This window comes from Poecilia reticulata, chromosome 1 (genome assembly GCF_904066995.2).
Source record: "Poecilia reticulata chromosome 1, P_reticulata-male-v2, whole genome shotgun sequence".
Taxonomy (NCBI): Eukaryota; Metazoa; Chordata; class Actinopteri; order Cyprinodontiformes; family Poeciliidae; genus Poecilia; species Poecilia reticulata.
Genome location: NC_088830.1, coordinates 3499279 through 3518491, shown reverse-complemented (window position 1 = coordinate 3518491; position 19213 = coordinate 3499279). Strand labels below are relative to the sequence as shown.

At 38.0% G+C, this 19213-nt stretch overlaps 1 protein-coding gene across 31 annotated transcripts in view; it reads left to right on the top strand.

Moving 5' to 3' along the window:
• sorbs2a (sorbin and SH3 domain containing 2a) overlaps positions 1-19213 on the top strand; it is a 72012-nt gene that overhangs the window by 35295 nt on the left and 17504 nt on the right. For 18 of the 31 annotated variants that reach the window (XM_081611754.1, XM_081611402.1, XM_081611288.1 and 15 more), the window contains 11 exons: positions 745-771; positions 2018-2142; positions 2424-3065; positions 4333-4761; positions 7499-7625; positions 8881-9056; positions 11111-11177; positions 12214-12264; positions 12399-12603; positions 13293-13407; positions 17131-17202. In XM_081611754.1, the coding sequence (XP_081467880.1) occupies positions 745-771; positions 2018-2142; positions 2424-3065; positions 4333-4761; positions 7499-7625; positions 8881-9056; positions 11111-11177; positions 12214-12264; positions 12399-12603; positions 13293-13407; positions 17131-17202 (2036 nt within the window). The remainder of the gene's footprint in view (positions 1-744; positions 772-2017; positions 2143-2423; positions 3066-4332; positions 4762-7498; positions 7626-8880; positions 9057-11110; positions 11178-12213; positions 12265-12398; positions 12604-13292; positions 13408-17130; positions 17203-19213) is intronic. The other 13 variants (XM_081611810.1, XM_081611519.1, XM_081611791.1 and 10 more) reach the window with 7 other exon arrangements.

The window sequence follows — 19213 nt, the reverse complement described above, 5'->3', positions numbered from 1 at the left end:
TGGATATGGCTGCTGTCAAGACCATCCAAATTCCACTTTATTTCTTGTATTGTGTTGTGGCCTTCATCCTGATGTGAACAGAGTCTGTGAAAATGTTAATGCATTGTATCTTCTGTAATTTATGAATTTGAGAACAGAAAATGGAATTAACCAGATTTTTTATTGGCAGATGATGGGTTGTCTGTGGCATAGGAGGTTTTGCTTAAATGATATTCACATGAACTAATCTTCTCAAGTCTATGCCACTCTGAGCCCAAAACATTGAATTTTGGGTTCTGCGGTTTCTTGTTCCACAGATATTTAAAACAAACTGCAATTATAAAATAAAGCATTTGGTGTCATTTTTTAAAATTTTATTTATCATATATTGTGTTTTAACCACCATAACAAGCCAAAGACAGATTTCCACATGTGGACAATAAGATTATTATTAAGTATGTTTTCCAAATTTAAATATGGACTTTATATCCAATACTGTTATATTGGATATAACTGCATCACAATAGTATAATTAGTGTAATATAAAATGAATTGATTTTCTGTTGTCTATGGTATGTTCTGGTATTACATCACTTCGTTCACTACAGTGTGTGTCTATGAAGCACTCAACATTATTGTAGTTTGTGAGCTAATTTCTTATTTACATGTCATTATATTTCATTCATCCACTGTTTTAGGGACATAATACAACCCAGCCACTCATAGAGACATTACTTATTATGTTTACTCTTCTCTGTTTCCCAGCTAATGATTCTCACTCATCAGAGTTTGGTAAGTGACTGGACTTTCTGGTAAAAACAATCTCATTAATGAACATGAGTAGGGCTGCATTATACTGGAAAAAATACTGTAGTTTTTTTTTATTTCCCTCTGCGATATACACAGAATTTTTCAAGACATAACTTGAATTAGGATGGCTGGCTGATAGGCTGAAAAACTTATAAGCATTTCATAGTCAATATTGATTATTTTTTGTTTTAAATATCACAAATACTGCCAAACTTATGTGATTTTTCTTCTTATCCACAATTTCTTCTTATGCTGTTGCACTCATTTTCTCCTTTTACTCTACCCTGTTCTTTTTTTTAATTTTTAGGCAGATATGGGGGAGGGTGGCAAAACATAAAACTGATCCAACATTCTCTGTGATTGAACCTAAAACATTGAGCCCAATGTATTCTGTGATTGTCTGCAAATGGTTGAAATTGTATTGTCAAGTGTAGCAATACTGCACATTTACAGTGACAAATTCCTTCATTCAGGCAATTCATGAATGTTTCCCACAGAACTCCCAACCTGATGCATTAAGCCAGTATAAAGACAACTGTTGTTGAGCAGTATAACTTAATTTGCTAATTTCCTGTATCACTGCTGAAATTATAACTTAGTTGTATAATAAGCTAATATGAAATTCCAGTTAAATTCATGTCTGTCCTATCTGTTCTTTTAGAACATTAGTGGTTCTGGCAGCAACAGGTCATGTCAAAGGCTGAAAATCAGCCCACAATTCAGCAGATATTTAAGAATCAAATCATCTATGCATTCACATCAAAGCATTCTAAATAAAATGCAAAATAACACATTTTAGAGCAGTAATCATAAAAGCACGATACTGCAAAACCATGACATTATCATCATATTGTCATAATTTCATACCGGCCCATATCTAGCCACCATCCTGGCCATAACGCCTGCTTTCTCCTTTCCTCTTGTTCACATCTGTGCTTCCATTAGTCTGTGACCTTTAGCATATTGGGTAAAATCGTTAAGTGTCCAGTGTGAACTTCTGCTGCTGTTAGACTCTGTCCAGCAGGCTTCAAGCAATCCTTTATGATATGAATATTGCACACACAGATATTATGATGGTAACATATTTCTAATATATTGTGCAATGGTAACATATTCCTAATATATTGTGCAGATCTAAACATGATCAAAGAAACTATTAAATGTCTCTAATACAACTAAACAGACGTAAAGTAAAGCACCCGCCAGATCATATTATTATAATCTGCAGATACTTGGCGGTCCCGCAGCGCTACTGATGGTTTGAAGAATGGAGATGCCAGCAGTTCATCTCTTGCTGCCAAAGGATTTCGGAGTGTCAGACCCAACCTACAGGACAAAAAGTCTCCCACACAGGTAATCTGCTCTTACTGGCTTTAGAATTATTTTAGCTAACTACAGGTTGTAAGAAAACATTTTTAATTATCTTGGACTCTTAATGTGGAGATTGAATGGATTTTTACCATTGCCTGGTAAAAATCCATTATAGTTGGAAATGAGTAAATCCTGCAAAATCATGTTTGGATTCGTAAGCACATTCTTGAGACAACGTCGCAATGGATTTATTTGTGCTGATTATTTTTCCTATTCTTGTTGTTTGAACTTACACCGGCTTCTGCTTCTGATTGGCTAACAAGGATGTCAGTCCCTTGCCACAGCCACCCCCCAGGAGAGAGAGCTTTAACCTCTTGTCCATTGGCACCAATCCACCGGAATTCAACCCAATCATTGAGCTGCCTAATGACTTAAGTTCTAGAAGGCTAACATTCACAAAGAATGACAAAGCTGTATTAAAAGAATCCTACACAGTTAGCAGCACATCCTCTTACTCTTACTCAGAGACCAGTGGAAATGCAGTCCAGCAGGTTAATCAGTCCACAGCTGCAAATAATATGAGCAACCTCAATGCCTCTGCCACTACCAGCACACAGAAACGTAAGGTTTCTTCACTTAAACTAACCCCAGTCACTATCCCTGACCCCCCTGATCACGTTAACCCTCAATTTGAAGCCCATTCCAAGATCCTGACCTCAGGCTCCCTCTCACCATCTTCTCCACCTCCACAAATGGCTTCAAACACACCCCAACCCCCATCACAGAAGGCTTCAGTTTATGTCCACTTAAATGCAGAAAATCTAAAAAATCCAGCAGCTTTGGCTTCAAATCCAAGAGTGGAGGTGAAGGTTCCAGAACAAGATCCAGATCAGACCTCAACGCAAGTGAAGATGACAATGCCTCCTCCTACTATTCCACCAAGACCTTCGCCTGCACAACTGTTGGTACATACCTGACTATGCAGTGTAATTAGAGCAAGATCCTCAGTGACTACTTAGTCTTTGCAGTCAAGCACGAGTGTTTGGACGTTGGTAGCATCAAGAGTGACTAAATGGCTACACATTTGTTTGTGTTAGATGATTTTACACAAAACATGTGGTCAAAGTACCATTTGTCAAATGCCAAATTTAGAGCCTATGTGATAAAAGTAGAGATATCCTGATCAAGTATTATTGTCACTTATAGTGGACCAAGTCATTTACAATCAGCACTTTGCCAAAACCAGAGCCCCAAATACCCTGTAAAAAATAATACAGTCAATGTCAAAATTGCATTAAATAACACCATATTTCATCAGTATTACACCCACTGACTCACCAGTGATGTGATGTTCTTAACAACACCGTATCCTTTTAGCTTCTACAGTTAACAGCCGTAATGTGCTGCTCCAACACGGGTTAGCTTGGTTAAGTAAGCTGACAGATATTTGACAAAACATGACAAGAAACACTCATAGCCTTACCATTATTTTTCTAAGGACTCAAGAAGTACACCATTTTTTCCTACTGAGGACATTTTCATATAGAGCTGTTTGTTGAATCACTGGGCTAATGTTAACATTTAGCGCCATTTTAATTTGACTTGTTTGCATTTTGCCTTTAACAAAGTTAAAAGGAAATTAGCCCTTTGAACATCATAAAAGCAGACATACCTTCACAAACATTGTAGCAACAGGTAACAGTAGTTTAACTCTGTCAAGGACTCTCAATACCAGTCATTTGAACATGCCTAGATCAGGATCCTGATCCAGTCCTTGAGCTCTGATCAGTAGGTAAAAAGTCACATTTTTTCTTTTGACATTCTTTATAAATAAATGGAATGTATTTTGATGGGTTTTGTATACAACTTGTCTGCTGCGCTTTAGTTGTCTAGTCTTGATGCTTCCATTTGACCAACAAAACTGCGATATGTAATCATGTTTATTGTATGTGTGACATTAACCAAATATTTCTTTTAGTAAATATTTATCTCATTGACAGGAAGAATCACTTAATGTTCATCACTAAACTTATACTAATGATGCGTCTTTAATTTACAGCCTTTTTTATGTTTTGAAAGTCATTGCTACAGCTTGAATTTACCATCAGCCAACCGTGAATTGTTTTGTCACACCACCTCTAAGCCTTTTGACTCGTTGGCTAATAAGTGATGTAACTAAGCATTCGCCTCCTTTCCTCCTTTTCCTCCAATTTGCTCTTACTCCAACACCAGGGGCCTCCTTCCCCTGACCCTTCAGCACGGCACTCCCCCTGTCGCTGCCAGAGCTCTGAATCACTCAACTACCCATCCAGCTTAATGCCCAAGGCCTTATCGTCACCCACCCCATATGTTCCTAGCAGAGCTGTTATGAAAACTGGAGCAATCAGTGGGCAGAGCGTCGCCTCTTTCAGCAACATGAGCATTGGTAGCTGTGTGTCACCAGCGACTTCCCCCGTGACAGTGTCGGCGCTCAGCCACTACTCGTCATCCACGGCGGGTCTGCTTGATGAGCTTCACATCTGTAGCCTGGACTCACCTGGCGCCTCACCCACGCCTTCGCCCACGCTCAGCCATGTCTCTACCTACATATCCACTGCTGGGCCTGATGATGTGCTAACAACCTCTGTGGGCTCCACTGCTGCAGCAGCTACTGTCACTAATGTAATTATCTGAACAAGCCACCTCTGTAACATTTCATTACATTAAAAAAGTGTCCCTTCTCTCCCAGCTAATCATTTTAATGACTAAACTGAAAAATGTGTGATTACTACATGTCTTTTTTTCATTTTTATTTTACTTCCACTAACCATTAACTGCTCCTCACCTATCAGATGTCAGAATTCAATTCAGTGTTGTTTCTTTATGCTTATGTGGATGTATTCATGTCAGCTTTAGGTTAATGTCAACTTAACTTAACTTGCATGCAAATTTGGTGTGCAAGACCAATACCACAGCCAGCTATGACAAAAAAATAAATCCAAATGGGGTAAAAATTTAAATATGTTTTTACAGGGAAAACTATGACATGGACATCAGTGCTGTTAATCTGAATATCCAAAGCTAAAACTGTAAAACGTGTGTATGAAGTGACCTATAGTCAGTGCAAAATATCCCGTGCCAAACGGCTTCAAAAAAAGTTAGATGACAGATCAAATGGCCATCCCCCACTGAAAGAGGCAAAAAGCACAACATAGGTTTTAGGTGTTAATTTCTAACTTGTGTTTTAGATCCTGTGACTTCTAAACCTTCTTGATGTTTTAGAAGGTGACCTTCTCACTTCAGTCATCACAGCAGATTAATGGATGTATTGTCTTCCTGGGTGGCTGAGTCACTTTCCTAAATTTAGCAGAGATTTCTGTCCTCTCATGCCATCTGTCCTGATTACTGAAATAATATTCTTTATTTGCCATTTATTGCATGTTTCTATTGATCATCCATTGGCAAACTAGTTAAAATGGTTTCACTCTGCAAGAGTGAAGATGAAAAAAATTATCAGTAAGGAACCCAAGGAGTTCCCTGATGATCTTTGACTTAAAACTTTGAATTATGTGCGGCCTGCCACGATACTGACATGAACTATTATCTTCCTCATAATGACCTAGGAGATGATCCACAGTGGTATTTAACAACTGCTTTTCTCCAGAGTTCGTCCCAGCTTGTAAACACAGCAGATGACTATGATGTGACAATTATCTCTGTGGCGACGTCAGCTGGCAAGTTGCCCAACATGGTGATAATTTACCAAGCAAAGCAGTTGCTCTTAGTAATTACTGTTTCTCTGGGGAAACGTAACGTTCTGAGTCTAGCAAAAGACTAAGCAAAACAAAAGAGCATTGTAGTGCATTGTGTTAACATAAAAACACCACTACAGGATCACATTACAGCTGTTGGAACTGAAGATGAAGCATTTTTTCACACTATTATTCAAATTGCAGAAGTAATTTTCTGTCGTGATAGTTTGATTCCTAAAATATTCTTTAATACAGCTCAACCGGAATGTTAATTTAAGAGCCTCTTGTTATTAATGTGCTACTCTGACCTTTCAAATCAAGCAGATTGAAGCACTTTATTTAAAGCTGTTACCAGCAGACTGTTTTCAATAATTCTTTTATTTCACCTGCATGCAATTAGTCACAAACTCAACTCACTTTCCTCACATTAAAACATTCTAGCCAGTATTCTTATATTTATTGGCTTCAGTGTCCTTGGCATGTATTTGCAATATTTTGCTATGTTTTTTCTTCCAAAATCTAAATATTGAGGAAACAAGATGAGGAAAAAAATACAAGCATCTGATTGGACACAAATATTTGTAGTACTTAAAGAATCCAAATAGCTCAATTTTTATCAATCACAGCAGTAATGGTTTCTGATATGGGCGACAAGGGCGGCATCTTGTGGAGGGGCGTCTGACCTCACACGATGCGCGGACCGCCTCTGGATCTCAGACTATCACTTGGCGTCAAGTAAAGCTGAGGCAGCAGTGTAGTACTGCCATTGCATGAGTCTCTAAGTGTGACATCAAGCTACTTCCAAAAACAGATACATTTAATTCAGTTGTGTTTAATTAAAGGTGCCAATAAATGTGCAGAGCTCTGTACGTAGCGTAAAACAGTCTGTTCATTTTACAGTCCTACAACAAAAGGCAGTTATCGAAACTCAACAGTCATTTTGAATTTAGCTTCATTACTTCATCTGACATTTCCGAGCTATTAGGTTTGCATCTGTTGTGTGAGGTCATAGTTGCATTGTGCCATCACTTGTAATTCTGAGTCTCGTACTTGCAGCATCCATCAGGTTAATGAAGTGAAAAATGTCCACAGCACTAACACATTTAGATTGCCTTCCACAAAGATCCAGATGAACAGAAGACATAAACAAGGCTCGGTTGAATATGAACGTTTCCCTTCTTGATTTGAAACCCCAGTGCTGTTACTTTAACTGCTCTTTCTTTACCAGATAAAATATTTTATTTGAATGTCTCTGAATGGGGGAGCACTTTTATTTATTTTAACCAAAGCCTCCCATTCTCCTCAGGCCATGTCTGCTGTCCTGCTTTCATTAACTCATTTATAATAGAGATGTTTGTGAATGAGTTGTCTTTGTTTACTGTTGGTGTTTTTATATTTCATGTCATAAAATTCCAAGAAATCAGACTTCCCTATCTAACAATAGAGAGTTACTGAATTAGTTATTTGTGTAAATAACTTTAGATCTAATTTCTTCTGTTGTTACTTGTCCAACTGTTCTTGTGTAACATGTTTTTTTTTTCCTTTAGAAGTTATCTTTGTGTGTTTTACTCTTATTCTATGAGTTTACACTTTTAATAAAATGTTTTACATTGCTGAGAAGGTTTTTAACATGTTAATTCTTTTTCTGGCTTGTGGGTCACTCATAGGGTCAGGTTCTTTCTCATGCAATGAATGGAAGTTCCAGCCATCCACAGAGGCCCATGTCTCCACCATCATATCCTCCTCCTCCTCCATCACTCCACACAGGCCTCCAGAGACACAGCAGGAGCTCAGGTGAGTCACTGTTTTTTGGTCAGCTTCTTTTTATGTTTAGTCAGTTCACTTAAAGGTAAATTGATTCACCTAAATTCCTTCTGTCAGGCCTAAATCAGTGACTGCAGCTTAACACTTCCATCAGTAGAGTTACAATTAGGCCTAAATAATGATCCGGATCTAAGTAAATAATTAATGACTTGAATTTATTATTGATCGGGACTTCAGGAAGCCCATTCCACAAGCTTTATGTTGACCTGGTACCATCTTTGGGCTATGTTTGGGATCTTGGCCCCAATTCTTTAGTTATTCTGCTGTCTACTGAGTAGTTGAAAGTGAAGTTGATGAATGTGGAGATTGTCTGCCGTTGTTCTATCCACCAATATCACCGTTAGCAAAGCAGTCCCACTGCCTGATGCTGCTGCTACTATACTTAAAACATAAGATTGACTTGAGATCCTCACATTTACTCCTGAAAACATACCTGTTATTATTGAGGCCAGATAGCTCAGTCTGAGTTGACCATTAGATCATTCTTTTGAAAGCATTTAGACCTAAAATATGTATGTTTTGGAGAGGTCTCCCCTTTTTTGGTCCATCGTTCTAATGAGTCCTTTTTAAGCCAGTAGAGAAAAACTGGTAGTTGCAATCCATCACTCAGGAAAAGGAACCAGGTTTTGATTCTGTCAATTGAAGACATTGTATGACGTTTAGACACATTTATTGAAAGTAAGCCTCTGTTTGAACCCGTGTTGATTAGAGGACATTATGTCCCTGATAAGCGCATGGAAAGTAAATATATTTAGTAGTAGAAGACCAAAACTAGGAGTGCACCGATACTGTATATCGGCAAGTCGATTTATCCGCAAGTCGATTTATCAGCCAGTCGATTTATTGGTGCCGATTTCCTTAATTTTTTAGATCGGTGGTCAGCCGATACTTTTATATGAAGCCAATCTTATTAGCAAAGGCCTAAAAATTGACCACTGTTCTCTTTTGCTTCTCTGTGGGAAAGGTTTGACTGACATACCGACCCACCAGGTCATATCTGCACATTTGCAATTAACAATAGTCAACCCACTGTTAGCCACCCAGTGACTTTCTTGCTATACTTAGCGACATTTCAGACAAAAAAATAGTACCGGCAGGTCAGGTCTTTTGAAGATTGGTAATCGGCGATTGGCCAAAAAACTGCAAACAACCAAAACACAAGAATTTTCTTGACTATAACAAAGACTAATTTACATGTCTGTCTCCTTTCCATTTTTGTAACCAGAGGGCAGTGAATCGGTCACCAGGGAGTCTGTGGTTTCAGGTCACACCAGCATCAGCAGCACAGTGCCCCTCGCTCGCTTCTCAGAAGAAGAAAAGAAGGTGTCCATCGTTAAAGCCCCGCATTACGAAGGCATTGGACCTGTGGATGAGTCTGGCATCCCTATTGCCATTCGCACGGTGAGGTCACATGAGCAAAGAGCCTAAAGACTATTTTAATCAGGTCCAAAGACGTAACCTTAGTGTCTTCTGACCCATTTTGGGCCGTCTTCATGTGATCAGCTAAAATAGAGAGAATTACTCTCAGCTGTCTGGAACTGGATCCCTTATTAAAGGCCCCATCTGAGTCCAACTATCTTTGTTGAAGTATCTCTTTTACTCTTTCTCTGTGTGCTAGTTATGAAGATGAACTTACTCTGTTGCTCTTTACTAGTGAAAGCGTGTCCTCTCCATTCAGGCTTTTCTTGTATTAACACTTCAGTCAGTTGTCAGCTTCTTGAGAAGAAGCATTGATCGCTGACATGCTGCACCACAGAGGTACAGAATGGAGAGTGGAACAGACATGAGGAAAAGATGCAGAGGGAAGTTGGATAGAAAAAGAAAAAAAAACAGATGCTCCTTGTAGTGAGCAAGCAGACATTTTTGTGGCCACTCTGTTTGGTAACCGTGGAGAATGAAGCTATAATTGGTCTGTTTCTTATCCCTGCCAATGCTACATGCGCCGCCTCCAGAATCCAGAACCAGGGCTCAGTGCTACTGAATAACGAAAGGATTAAGCCCTTCTGCCGTTTGATAGCTCTTATTTGAAGAGGCTGTTGGATCTATAGTGTTTACACAAAGACAAGCATTTCTCCTGCTGAGTCCCGGCAAAGCACCGGGAGCCCATTCTTTGCTTTTGTATCAACAGCATCTGAGGTCTTACTCTGTTGTGTAAAACTAAACCTGCTCACTCAGATTTGTTGCATTTCTAGAAAACTATTGGCCAGTCTGCAAGTGACAAGAGGCATTGTTTACAGCTGATCTATCTGTATTTATACAATTTATCAGCTTCTATCAAATTGTCTCAAATTGTCTTTCACTTATAATTTATTAACTGACTTGAATATTTGAGAAATAAAAATAACTGTTTATCTTTGTTTAGTTAAATGTTTCAGATTTTCAACTGCTGATTTTATTTATCTGCAGTTGGTTTTGTAGTTTTAAGTTTTCCTATAGATGTTGTTCTGCATTGTTTTGTATCTTGAAGTAATTTTTGTGGCCAGACCAGTCATTTAAAGTTTGAAACTATTCTTTTGTTCTCAACTTGTGGCTAATGCCTGATGTTGTGGTTCACTGGAGTCCCTTACTAGATTGATTGACATCAGTTTGTCAATCAAAATGTCTGTTGTGCATTTTGTAAGATCAGAAAATATTTTGTTACTTTTGTGATCTTTTACACGCTTCATGTTGTCAGACTTTGCTAATTTGTTATTTAATAAGGGGCAATTAAATTTCTACATTGTTCCAGGTTGGTTTGAATACATTTCAACCTTTTATAAATTAATGAGTTTTTGAAAACCACGTTTTGTAACTACTCTGATGTTTTTAGTCAGATAATACAAATATGTTTAATATTGCTTAAATGTTTGAACAAAAGGAAAAAGTTCTGACTCTCATGTCATGGTATTTTTCAGCATTTCTAAAATAATGGTTACATTCTGGTTCCTGAGTGGTTCCCATTCTATATGCCACAGTATCAGTTTATAGAAAGACAAAGATAAGGGTTTGTATACTTGAATAACAAATATCATTGACATCAATGGAAATAATAGTCAGATTTATATATGTAATACAAGAGAAGTAGAAATGCAAATTTATCTTGATGTTTTTTAATCCATAATATGACAGAACATGGTCATACTGCAAGGGTAAAGTAAAAAAAAAAGAATTGGAAAGAATGTTTTTTTAAATTGTGTAAAATGTCAGTTTGAGTCCTCAAATACTTTATTTTTAAATTCATTAGATTTTCCACCAAGCAAGTGCAGCATTTTCATAAGCATAATTAAATTTTTATGAATAATGTATCACTTTAAGTTTTTTCCTGGGATTCAACTGCCTGAAAATAATCAGCTTGCAGAATAACAGTTTCAACTCTGTCGGGAATAACTTTGTGTGTTGCTTAAAGTTAACATTTGATTTATTTTTTCACTTAATAACAAATTGTTTAAAATGTTTCTTGGTGTTTTTCTCCACAGACAGTTGACAGGCCAAAAGATTGGTACAAAACTATGTTCAAACAGATTCACAAAGTTCACAAAGCAGGTATGTCCAAACCAGAGCAGCCTGAAAAATGTCCCCATTATGTGCCTTGATCAGATGATTTGCCTGCTTGAACAGGAGTTGGTCATGTATGCATTCAGTTTGTAAGTGTGCGTGTGTGTGTGTGTGTGTGTGTGTGTGTGTGTGTGTGTGTGTGTGTGTGTGTGTGTGTGTGTGTGTGTGTGTGTGTGTGTGTGTGTGTGCGTGTGCGTGTGGGTGTGTGTGCGTGTGCGCGCGCATCTTTGCCTGTCAGTTCCTGTTAAAACCAAAGACCTAAACAATCTCAGAGCCAGAACTCATTAGATATGAGAAGGAAACTCTTGAACGGAGATGGGATAGCGAGAGCCCTCTAATAGACTCAGAGCTGTCCTGGGAAATCTGCTCTAATTTTCTGGGTCTGACAGAAAGACACAGTCAGCACAAAGCTTAATTGTTCTGATCTGCTCAGGCTTCTTTTATCACAGCACATGGAAAACGCACACATTCCCACTGCATTCCAGTGAAGCTATGCCATTCACTTCTAAGTATCCTCTACAGTTTCATAACAAATTTCTTCTACCACCTGAAAGATCACTGCCACTTCACAGTTCCTGCCACCCCTGGAAAAGATACATTTTTGAAGACCTGAAAATAATGAACTCACTCTTCTGTTGCAGTAGCATCATCTCATAGAAAATAATAGAAAAACCCAGTCATTCATTTCAATATATTTATGCAAATCCCAAGTTAGAAAATATATTTTACTGGAACTCATGTGTCAACCTTGTTGGCACATGAGTTCCAGTAAAATATTGAATGATTGGGGAAGGCAAACATGTTCATAAAGATGAATATATCTATTCATCCTCCCCATGAACAGACATGGTGTAAATCATGTTTAAATTGGTACAGTAGTTGTCACTCTGGTTCTGCAAAACACAAATACTAGACATCACTGTGTTACTGTCATTATGAAGCCTGCTAGTTACTTTTAGAGTTTATGCTTCATAATATGTGTTTGCATGTATCTCAATCCGTCTTTTTACCTTTTCTGCTCCAGATGATGACTACTCTGGCACATACAATGCAACATATGCTTTCATAAACAATGGTGAGACATGTTCTCCAAGGAACAAAAAACTGTTTCATACTCTTATCGTTTCTTCCCAACCTGCATGTCTCCTCCTTTCTGCCTTACTGCCCTCCTTACCTCTCCCTCCACTGTCTCCTCCATTCTGTCCTCAGCCGACAACTACAGCACCACCATGGCCCACCCACCTCCTCGGACACACACATATAGACCTCTGTCCAAAAGCCCCTCAGACAACGGTGGGCAGCGGGTTCCTCGGGAGCCCTCACCTTCCCCAGCACCACCACCACCTCCACCAATGCCCTCCCTCCTGCAGCTTAGGGCCAGAGACAGCGACCGGGACAAAGATTCAACAGACATGTAAGAGAAATTTCTTCTTACTGAGCACCTGGGTGTTACTGAGGAACTGGGTTGGATTTAATGCAGCAGTGTGAAATTGTTTGACTCACAGTCTTAAGCTTATTGTTGTAAAATATCCTTTCCATAACTGCATCCTAGACATTGACATGCAGTGCATTAACTCCCGCCATGGCATTGAAAATCCACTACAATGTGTATGGTTGGTATATGAGTCCTGGGTCCTAGAAGCAGTTGTAATATTTTTTATAGCGTGTGATCAATGCACACCTGCATTACTTGCTCTGGAGTAAACTAGCCTAGTTTCTTCTCATTTCAATATAATCACGGCAAATATTTCCAAATTAGCTCCACCAAATCAGTGATATTTATTGCAAAAAATCACAAAAACGATCATGAAAACCTGGAGAGACTAAACAGTGTAAAAAGACATTCAGGATAATTTAATTTAAGAAGTACTTATCAAATGAAGACACAGCTTTTTATTAATATTTTAGCAGTTTATTAATGGGTACATACATTCTGGAACAACAGGCACTTTAAGAACATTCATTGTCTTGATGTGGCTCAAAATAAAAATGTCTTCTATACTTCTGATCTATGCCACCAAACCCAAACCCATCTTCTTTTCATCTTTGTCTTTACTGAGGCTGTTTCCTGAGAGACACATTTCTTTTTTTCCCGTGCATCAGGAATGAATGGGGTCCTCCAGACAGGAAAGTGGACACACGAAAGTACCGCGCAGAGCCCAAGAGTATTTTTGAGTATGAGCCTGGCAAGTCATCAATTCTGGAGCATGAAAGACCAGTGAGTCATTTTTCTAATGTCTCAAATTTTTCTCTAAAATATCTTTTGCCCGCATCACAGAAATATGAAGTGTACTGTGATCTTGGCATGCAGAAGATTGAGTTGATGAGAGGAAGCAACTTTAGTTGCAAACCGCCATTTAAATTAAGCTACAAATGCAGTGCAACCAACATTCCAACAAACTCATCAACAACAACTGTTTATTTCTTTCTCAATGGTTTAATAGACATGATTATGTCATTTTTCCCCTCTACACCTGTTGACACTCCTGGTAAAAACATTCAATAATTTGACACCAAAAAATCCACCATTTAATTGAAACATGTTTATGCCTTATGTGACAAAACTCACTTTAAGCAATAACAGAATTTTTTAAATAAATCATTCCACATTATTGAAAAACTCTGCAGTTCTACTGTATATTTGGTCGACAGCACAGCTCTTTTGCTTGTGTGACATGTGAGGTTACAGCTCACAGAGGAAGACATTTGATCATTCCTTATTTGCGCAAACTCTCTTCTGTTCTCTGTTCTTCACCTTAGCCCACAAGTTTTCTTTTGGGTTCAGGTTTGGAGACTGAGATGAAGGTTGATTTTGTTTGTGAATCATTTCTGTCTTGACGTAACCATATATTTTGGATTTTTATCTTCCCAAAAGCCTCAGTGATGATGCATTTTTAGTTGTTTGGCACAAACCTTTAGATTATCAGCACTATTGACTGCGACAAAATGTTAATATTGCTTCTAGTCAGAAGATATGTGTTGGTAAAATTAAAACATTACTGTAAACATAATTTACCAAAGGTAGGACTTAGTGGTGTAATAGTATGTGCTTGTAGTAAAGGGTTCTGGTTCAACCCTTTCAGTTTGGTACACTAAAATACCTGCACCTTTTACTTTAGGCCTAATCTGAATACTGTAATTTAAACCTTTACAGTATTGTTTTACATAATGTTGTTTTGTATTTCACTGCAGAATGTTTGTGTCCAGACTTAAAGATGTACCAAAAAATTCACAATAGGGACTCTAACCTATGTGCCACTCTAACCTACTATGTGCCATTAGGCAACACCACAGTTTCTCATTTAGCTAATGTGATGATGGAGAAAGAAAGGTGAACCAAACCAAAGCTCTACAATTGCATTTTTTTACATTAACCAGATTATAGATAATTTTACTTACCTGAAACGATGTGAAGGCAGATGTAAACATGACAATATGAAAAAAACTAGGCTGAAGAAAAAAGCTGCCTGTAGCTCATAAGCCTAAAATATCAGCAGCAGATATGTGACCACACAGTACCGGACCAAGAGAGGCATTGTCACTTATGTTTAGTATTGTCTGCATACTGAAACAAAGCCAAAGGGATTTAAAACATTTTTTATCTTTATTTATAAGTTTGCTTAACCTTGGTTTTGACTATTTTAAGTGATTTTATTGCCGTGTCAGTTGTGTAACAGGATTCGCTCAGTTATGTGTTTATCATCACAAGCTTACACAGCTGGGCACATACCAGCTCTGATCTATTTTTGAAATCACACGTTTGTCAGGCTTTACCAAAGTACACTGTTCCAGTGAAAGTCCTTGTTCTTTGAAGGAAACTTTGTGAAGAATGGACAGAAATGGCTTTTAGCTAACATGCCTCCCAAACAACATGTTGGATTGTATTTGACTCCTTACAGAAAGTCAGTGTTTCAACAGAAAAGTCTGTAGGCTTTTCTTCAGAATTTAAAATGTCTTAGCTGAACAAATCTTTAGTAGGGATGCAACTGAGGTACCACTGATGTTTGTAAAGCGAATTACTATTTAGAATTTTTTTCCTCTCATGAATAAATGTTTTTAAATTCATTTCAATGCTTAAATTTTTTTTGTTAAAATCATGTTACAGTAATAAATAGATGAGTTTAACTTGTGGCTTTTTACGCTGTGTTGTAGTACACCTGGTGAGTACAAGTGAATATAAGCATCTAAATTCAAGGTTTCTATTCAGTTTTTTCCTAGCAACACTCAGCATGCTGTCAGTTGTTCTGTTGTGAATGTCAGGGCAGACAGAAATGATAATTGTAGATAGAGCTGGGTTCAAAATAATTATAACAGTGTTTGAGATTTGAACACCATAATGAGAAATGTTATCCTTTTCAAAGAAATAAGTGAGAAGAAAAGAGTTTTTAGGGTCTGACATTTAATGTGATGTCTGCAGAAAGCACTCCTGGGGCAATGATGTATGAGTCAGCTCCTGATAGCAGCAATAAAAGGCGAAAGCTGCAGACGCTGCCCACACTGACTGGATCTGCTGTCTGTTCCCTGCCTCCGCTCTCCATTATTCAAGGGAAAAACAGACATGAAAGATATTTCTAGGCAATGGGCCAAAGACAAAATAGTACTCGTTAAGATTTTTGTTGTTAATGGTTGTGTGAGTGTGCCTGAATTATATTAGAGTCCCTGACATTCTGTACAAAAGGCTTTTTTTTATAGATTAGTCATATTTCTGAAAAAAAAAAAACAACAACTCTATTGAGAAAGAGAGCTGCAACTCCAGCAGCTATGAAGCATCTCTTGGCCATGTTTCATTTGGCAGCAAGACTCCAGTTGTTATGTGGGAGTAAGGTTAGAAAGAGCAGACAGAGCTGTTGGACAGCCAGGTTTTTTTCGCACAGTATGATTGAGCATACTGTGAAAAAAATACCCTTCAAATTTTTACTTTCAGTACTTGAGTCCACTTTTGCATTATGGATAATTTGTGATCATTTACTTTGTTTAAAACATTTCTCCCAACCAAATAAATGGGAACATAAATAATGATTTAAATTTAAAGAAAAAATGCCGATGCAAAACTATTCATAATTCAATATTCCAGATATCTGTGCATTTATTTAGAGAGAAAAACATTAGGGGGAGCTGGGGAGAGGGTCCTGTTTTCAGTTAGTCACTACCTGATGATGAAGGTACACAAAACATGTAAATGAACCTACTCTGGTGCTAGCAGCGACATGCTGTGGGAGAAACTTTAACTTCAACAGGGAAGCCAGAGTTTCACCTTACAGTAATGCAACAACTCTAAACATACAGCCAAAACTGTGATGAAATGGTTAAGATATCCACGTGTTAGAGTGGCTAAGTCAAAGTCCACACCTAAATCCAAAAGAGAAGCTATGGTAAGACTTGAAAATGAATTCATTTTATTTATATTTTACCTGTTCTTTGTGTGAGTCACTCCAGTCCTCCAGAGCTGTTGTCCTGCATGTTTTAAGTGTTCCCCTGACCCAACACAGAGTAAATGAATGGTTCATAACCCGGCCTCGTTTAGGAGTTGATTCAGTCATTAATTCAGCTATGTCGGAGCAAGGACTCTACACCATGAAGGACAGCAACCATCCCTGGTTTATCATGAGAATAGATTGAAGCGTGGGGTCGGAGTGTGCCAAATGTTGAACAGCACCAGGGGTATGCACACTTTTAAAAGGCACTATAGAACTGTCTTCTAAATGTTGACTTCAGATTTAAGCAGTCGGACTCTGAAACCATGCTGTCACTATAGTTTTGTAAAAAGAAGCCAGAGATGGTTTTTTCCATCAGCACTGCTGTTCCACATCTTCATCCTGTGATCATCTTCATTTGCATTCTCCTAACCAAGGGGTCCGTGTCTCTCTTTATGTGTGATTCCCCTCCATGCCTCCTTCCTTCTGTCTCTCTTCTATTTCTCCTCCCTGTCATGCTCTCTCAGACCTATGATGACATAGATTTAGAGAACGAGCCTTGGTATAAGTTCTTTTCCGAGCTGGAGTTTGGGCGGCCGGTAAGTTGGAGCTCAATGGCTCCTGCAACCACAACTCTGCCGATAGACGTACACCTCCATCTCCTCCCTCTCCCAGGACACTGTTGTTCTGGTTCCACCTTGGTGGGGCGAGTTGTTTGGGCATGTGGTATTTGTTTGGTGCAGTGACCCCTCCCTTCACACACACACAAACACAAAAATGTGACAGTGATTTGTCTGTTATCCTGTTTTTAAATCCATGTAGTAGTTTATTTATTAGTTTATCTGGCTATGAGCAGGTTTGGAAAATACTTCTTTTGACTCACTTTGTTAGCTTAAAGAAAAACTATTCCTTGTTATAAACTAGAGGTGTGCCGATCGATCGGCCACCGATCATAATTGGCCGATTTCTGTGAAAAAGTGTATGATCGGTGATCGCTGATCACGGTCCCTTGTTGCCGATCACACAAACTGATCACCTGCATCTCATTTTGCAGCCTGCCTCTGCAGCTGGTCTCCTCTTTCTTTCAACTGCGCAAACGCGCAGCAACAAATCCTAAGTGATGTGTAACTATAGCGCCTTTGAATGTTAAGTTTTATACTTTAATTTCTTTGGCAATGTTGAGAGGTTTTATTTTGACTTTTTGCATTATTTAGCCTCTTCAGAGCCTCCATATGTTATCAGTCTGTTAAAGATAGTATTACTGATAGCAGTACAATTTGCACAATGCCTGTTTTTTTTTTTTCTTGGAAAAAGTTATTAAAAACAAGTTTTTGTCTAAATTAAGGTGAATTTATGGTTCCTTTTTCCACATAATGTAACCGGTAGTGCTTATGATTAAAAAAAATAAATAATTACGTGATCGGAATCGGTATCGGCAGGAAAACACCTGATCGGCACATCTCTATTATAAACACCTGATGTGAGGTAACACGCATATATTTCTTGTTATTTAAACTTATTCAAGAATGTATTTATTCCTACCTGCTTGTAGTTTTGTTTTATTTAGCAGTAGTTGAAAACGCTCTGGTTGTCTATGAGCTAAGCTTTTTAATGGCCCCTGCTGTACATAGGTGGTGTTTACATGACGGTTGATTATCTGAGATCAAATTATTGTTTTCTCACTAATTTTTATTGTTTGATGAGGATATGCCTCTATCTGATATGATTTCAGTGCATGGCATCAGTTGTTCACTTTCAGGGGCTTTTTTTAAAATGTTCACGTGGAAATTTCATCTGTGTATTGAGATTTCTTTCTGTAATTTCCAAAGTTTCTTTATGATCTAATAAGTCGTCAAAATAGAAGGTTTCTCACGCTTCACTGAATGATCGTGCCAGCTGGACGCTTGCTAAGATGCACTAAAATCACGTTTGATTGCACAGTCCACTGCCTTCTGAGATAAACACTGCGGCTTGTGTTTTTATTTGCTTTCTGCACACAATCTTCACTCTGCATGTGTGTGATACTTCTGTGTGTTTGTGAAAAATGAAGATAGACAGGTCTACGTTTGTACTTTTGCTAGGTGCAGAAAAATAGCACAAATACAGACCTTTCTGGCATTTCTGGTAAAGGTGTGTAAAAACATTCATTTATTTTATACCGGTAGCATCATCTCCAAAATTCCAAGCTGTAATTCCACTACATAAATGTAGTTGCAGGCAATCCACACATTAATGTGAACTATGGCCACGTCTGCTGTTGACTGCTGCTAATAGAGCAGTACTCAACCTGTTTGCTTAATATTATAGGATATTATAGGATGCAGGAATATAGACCTAAAAAATTTGTTTTAATATTTGTAATATTCATTTTTGTTTGTAGTTAGGTATTTTTGTGAATTCTGACATACGGTAAAAAGTTAACATAACCTTAAATAAAGCCCAAGTCAGTTGTCAAAGTAAATATGAACTCAGACATGGTCAGCTGATTCTGTGTCTGGTGAAGTTCTTGCTTGGTTGTAGATTTTTATTTAACACAATGTCACATATCAGTTTTTCTGACAAAAGTCATTTATTATAAATGTTTTGGTAATTCAGACACTCAATGACACC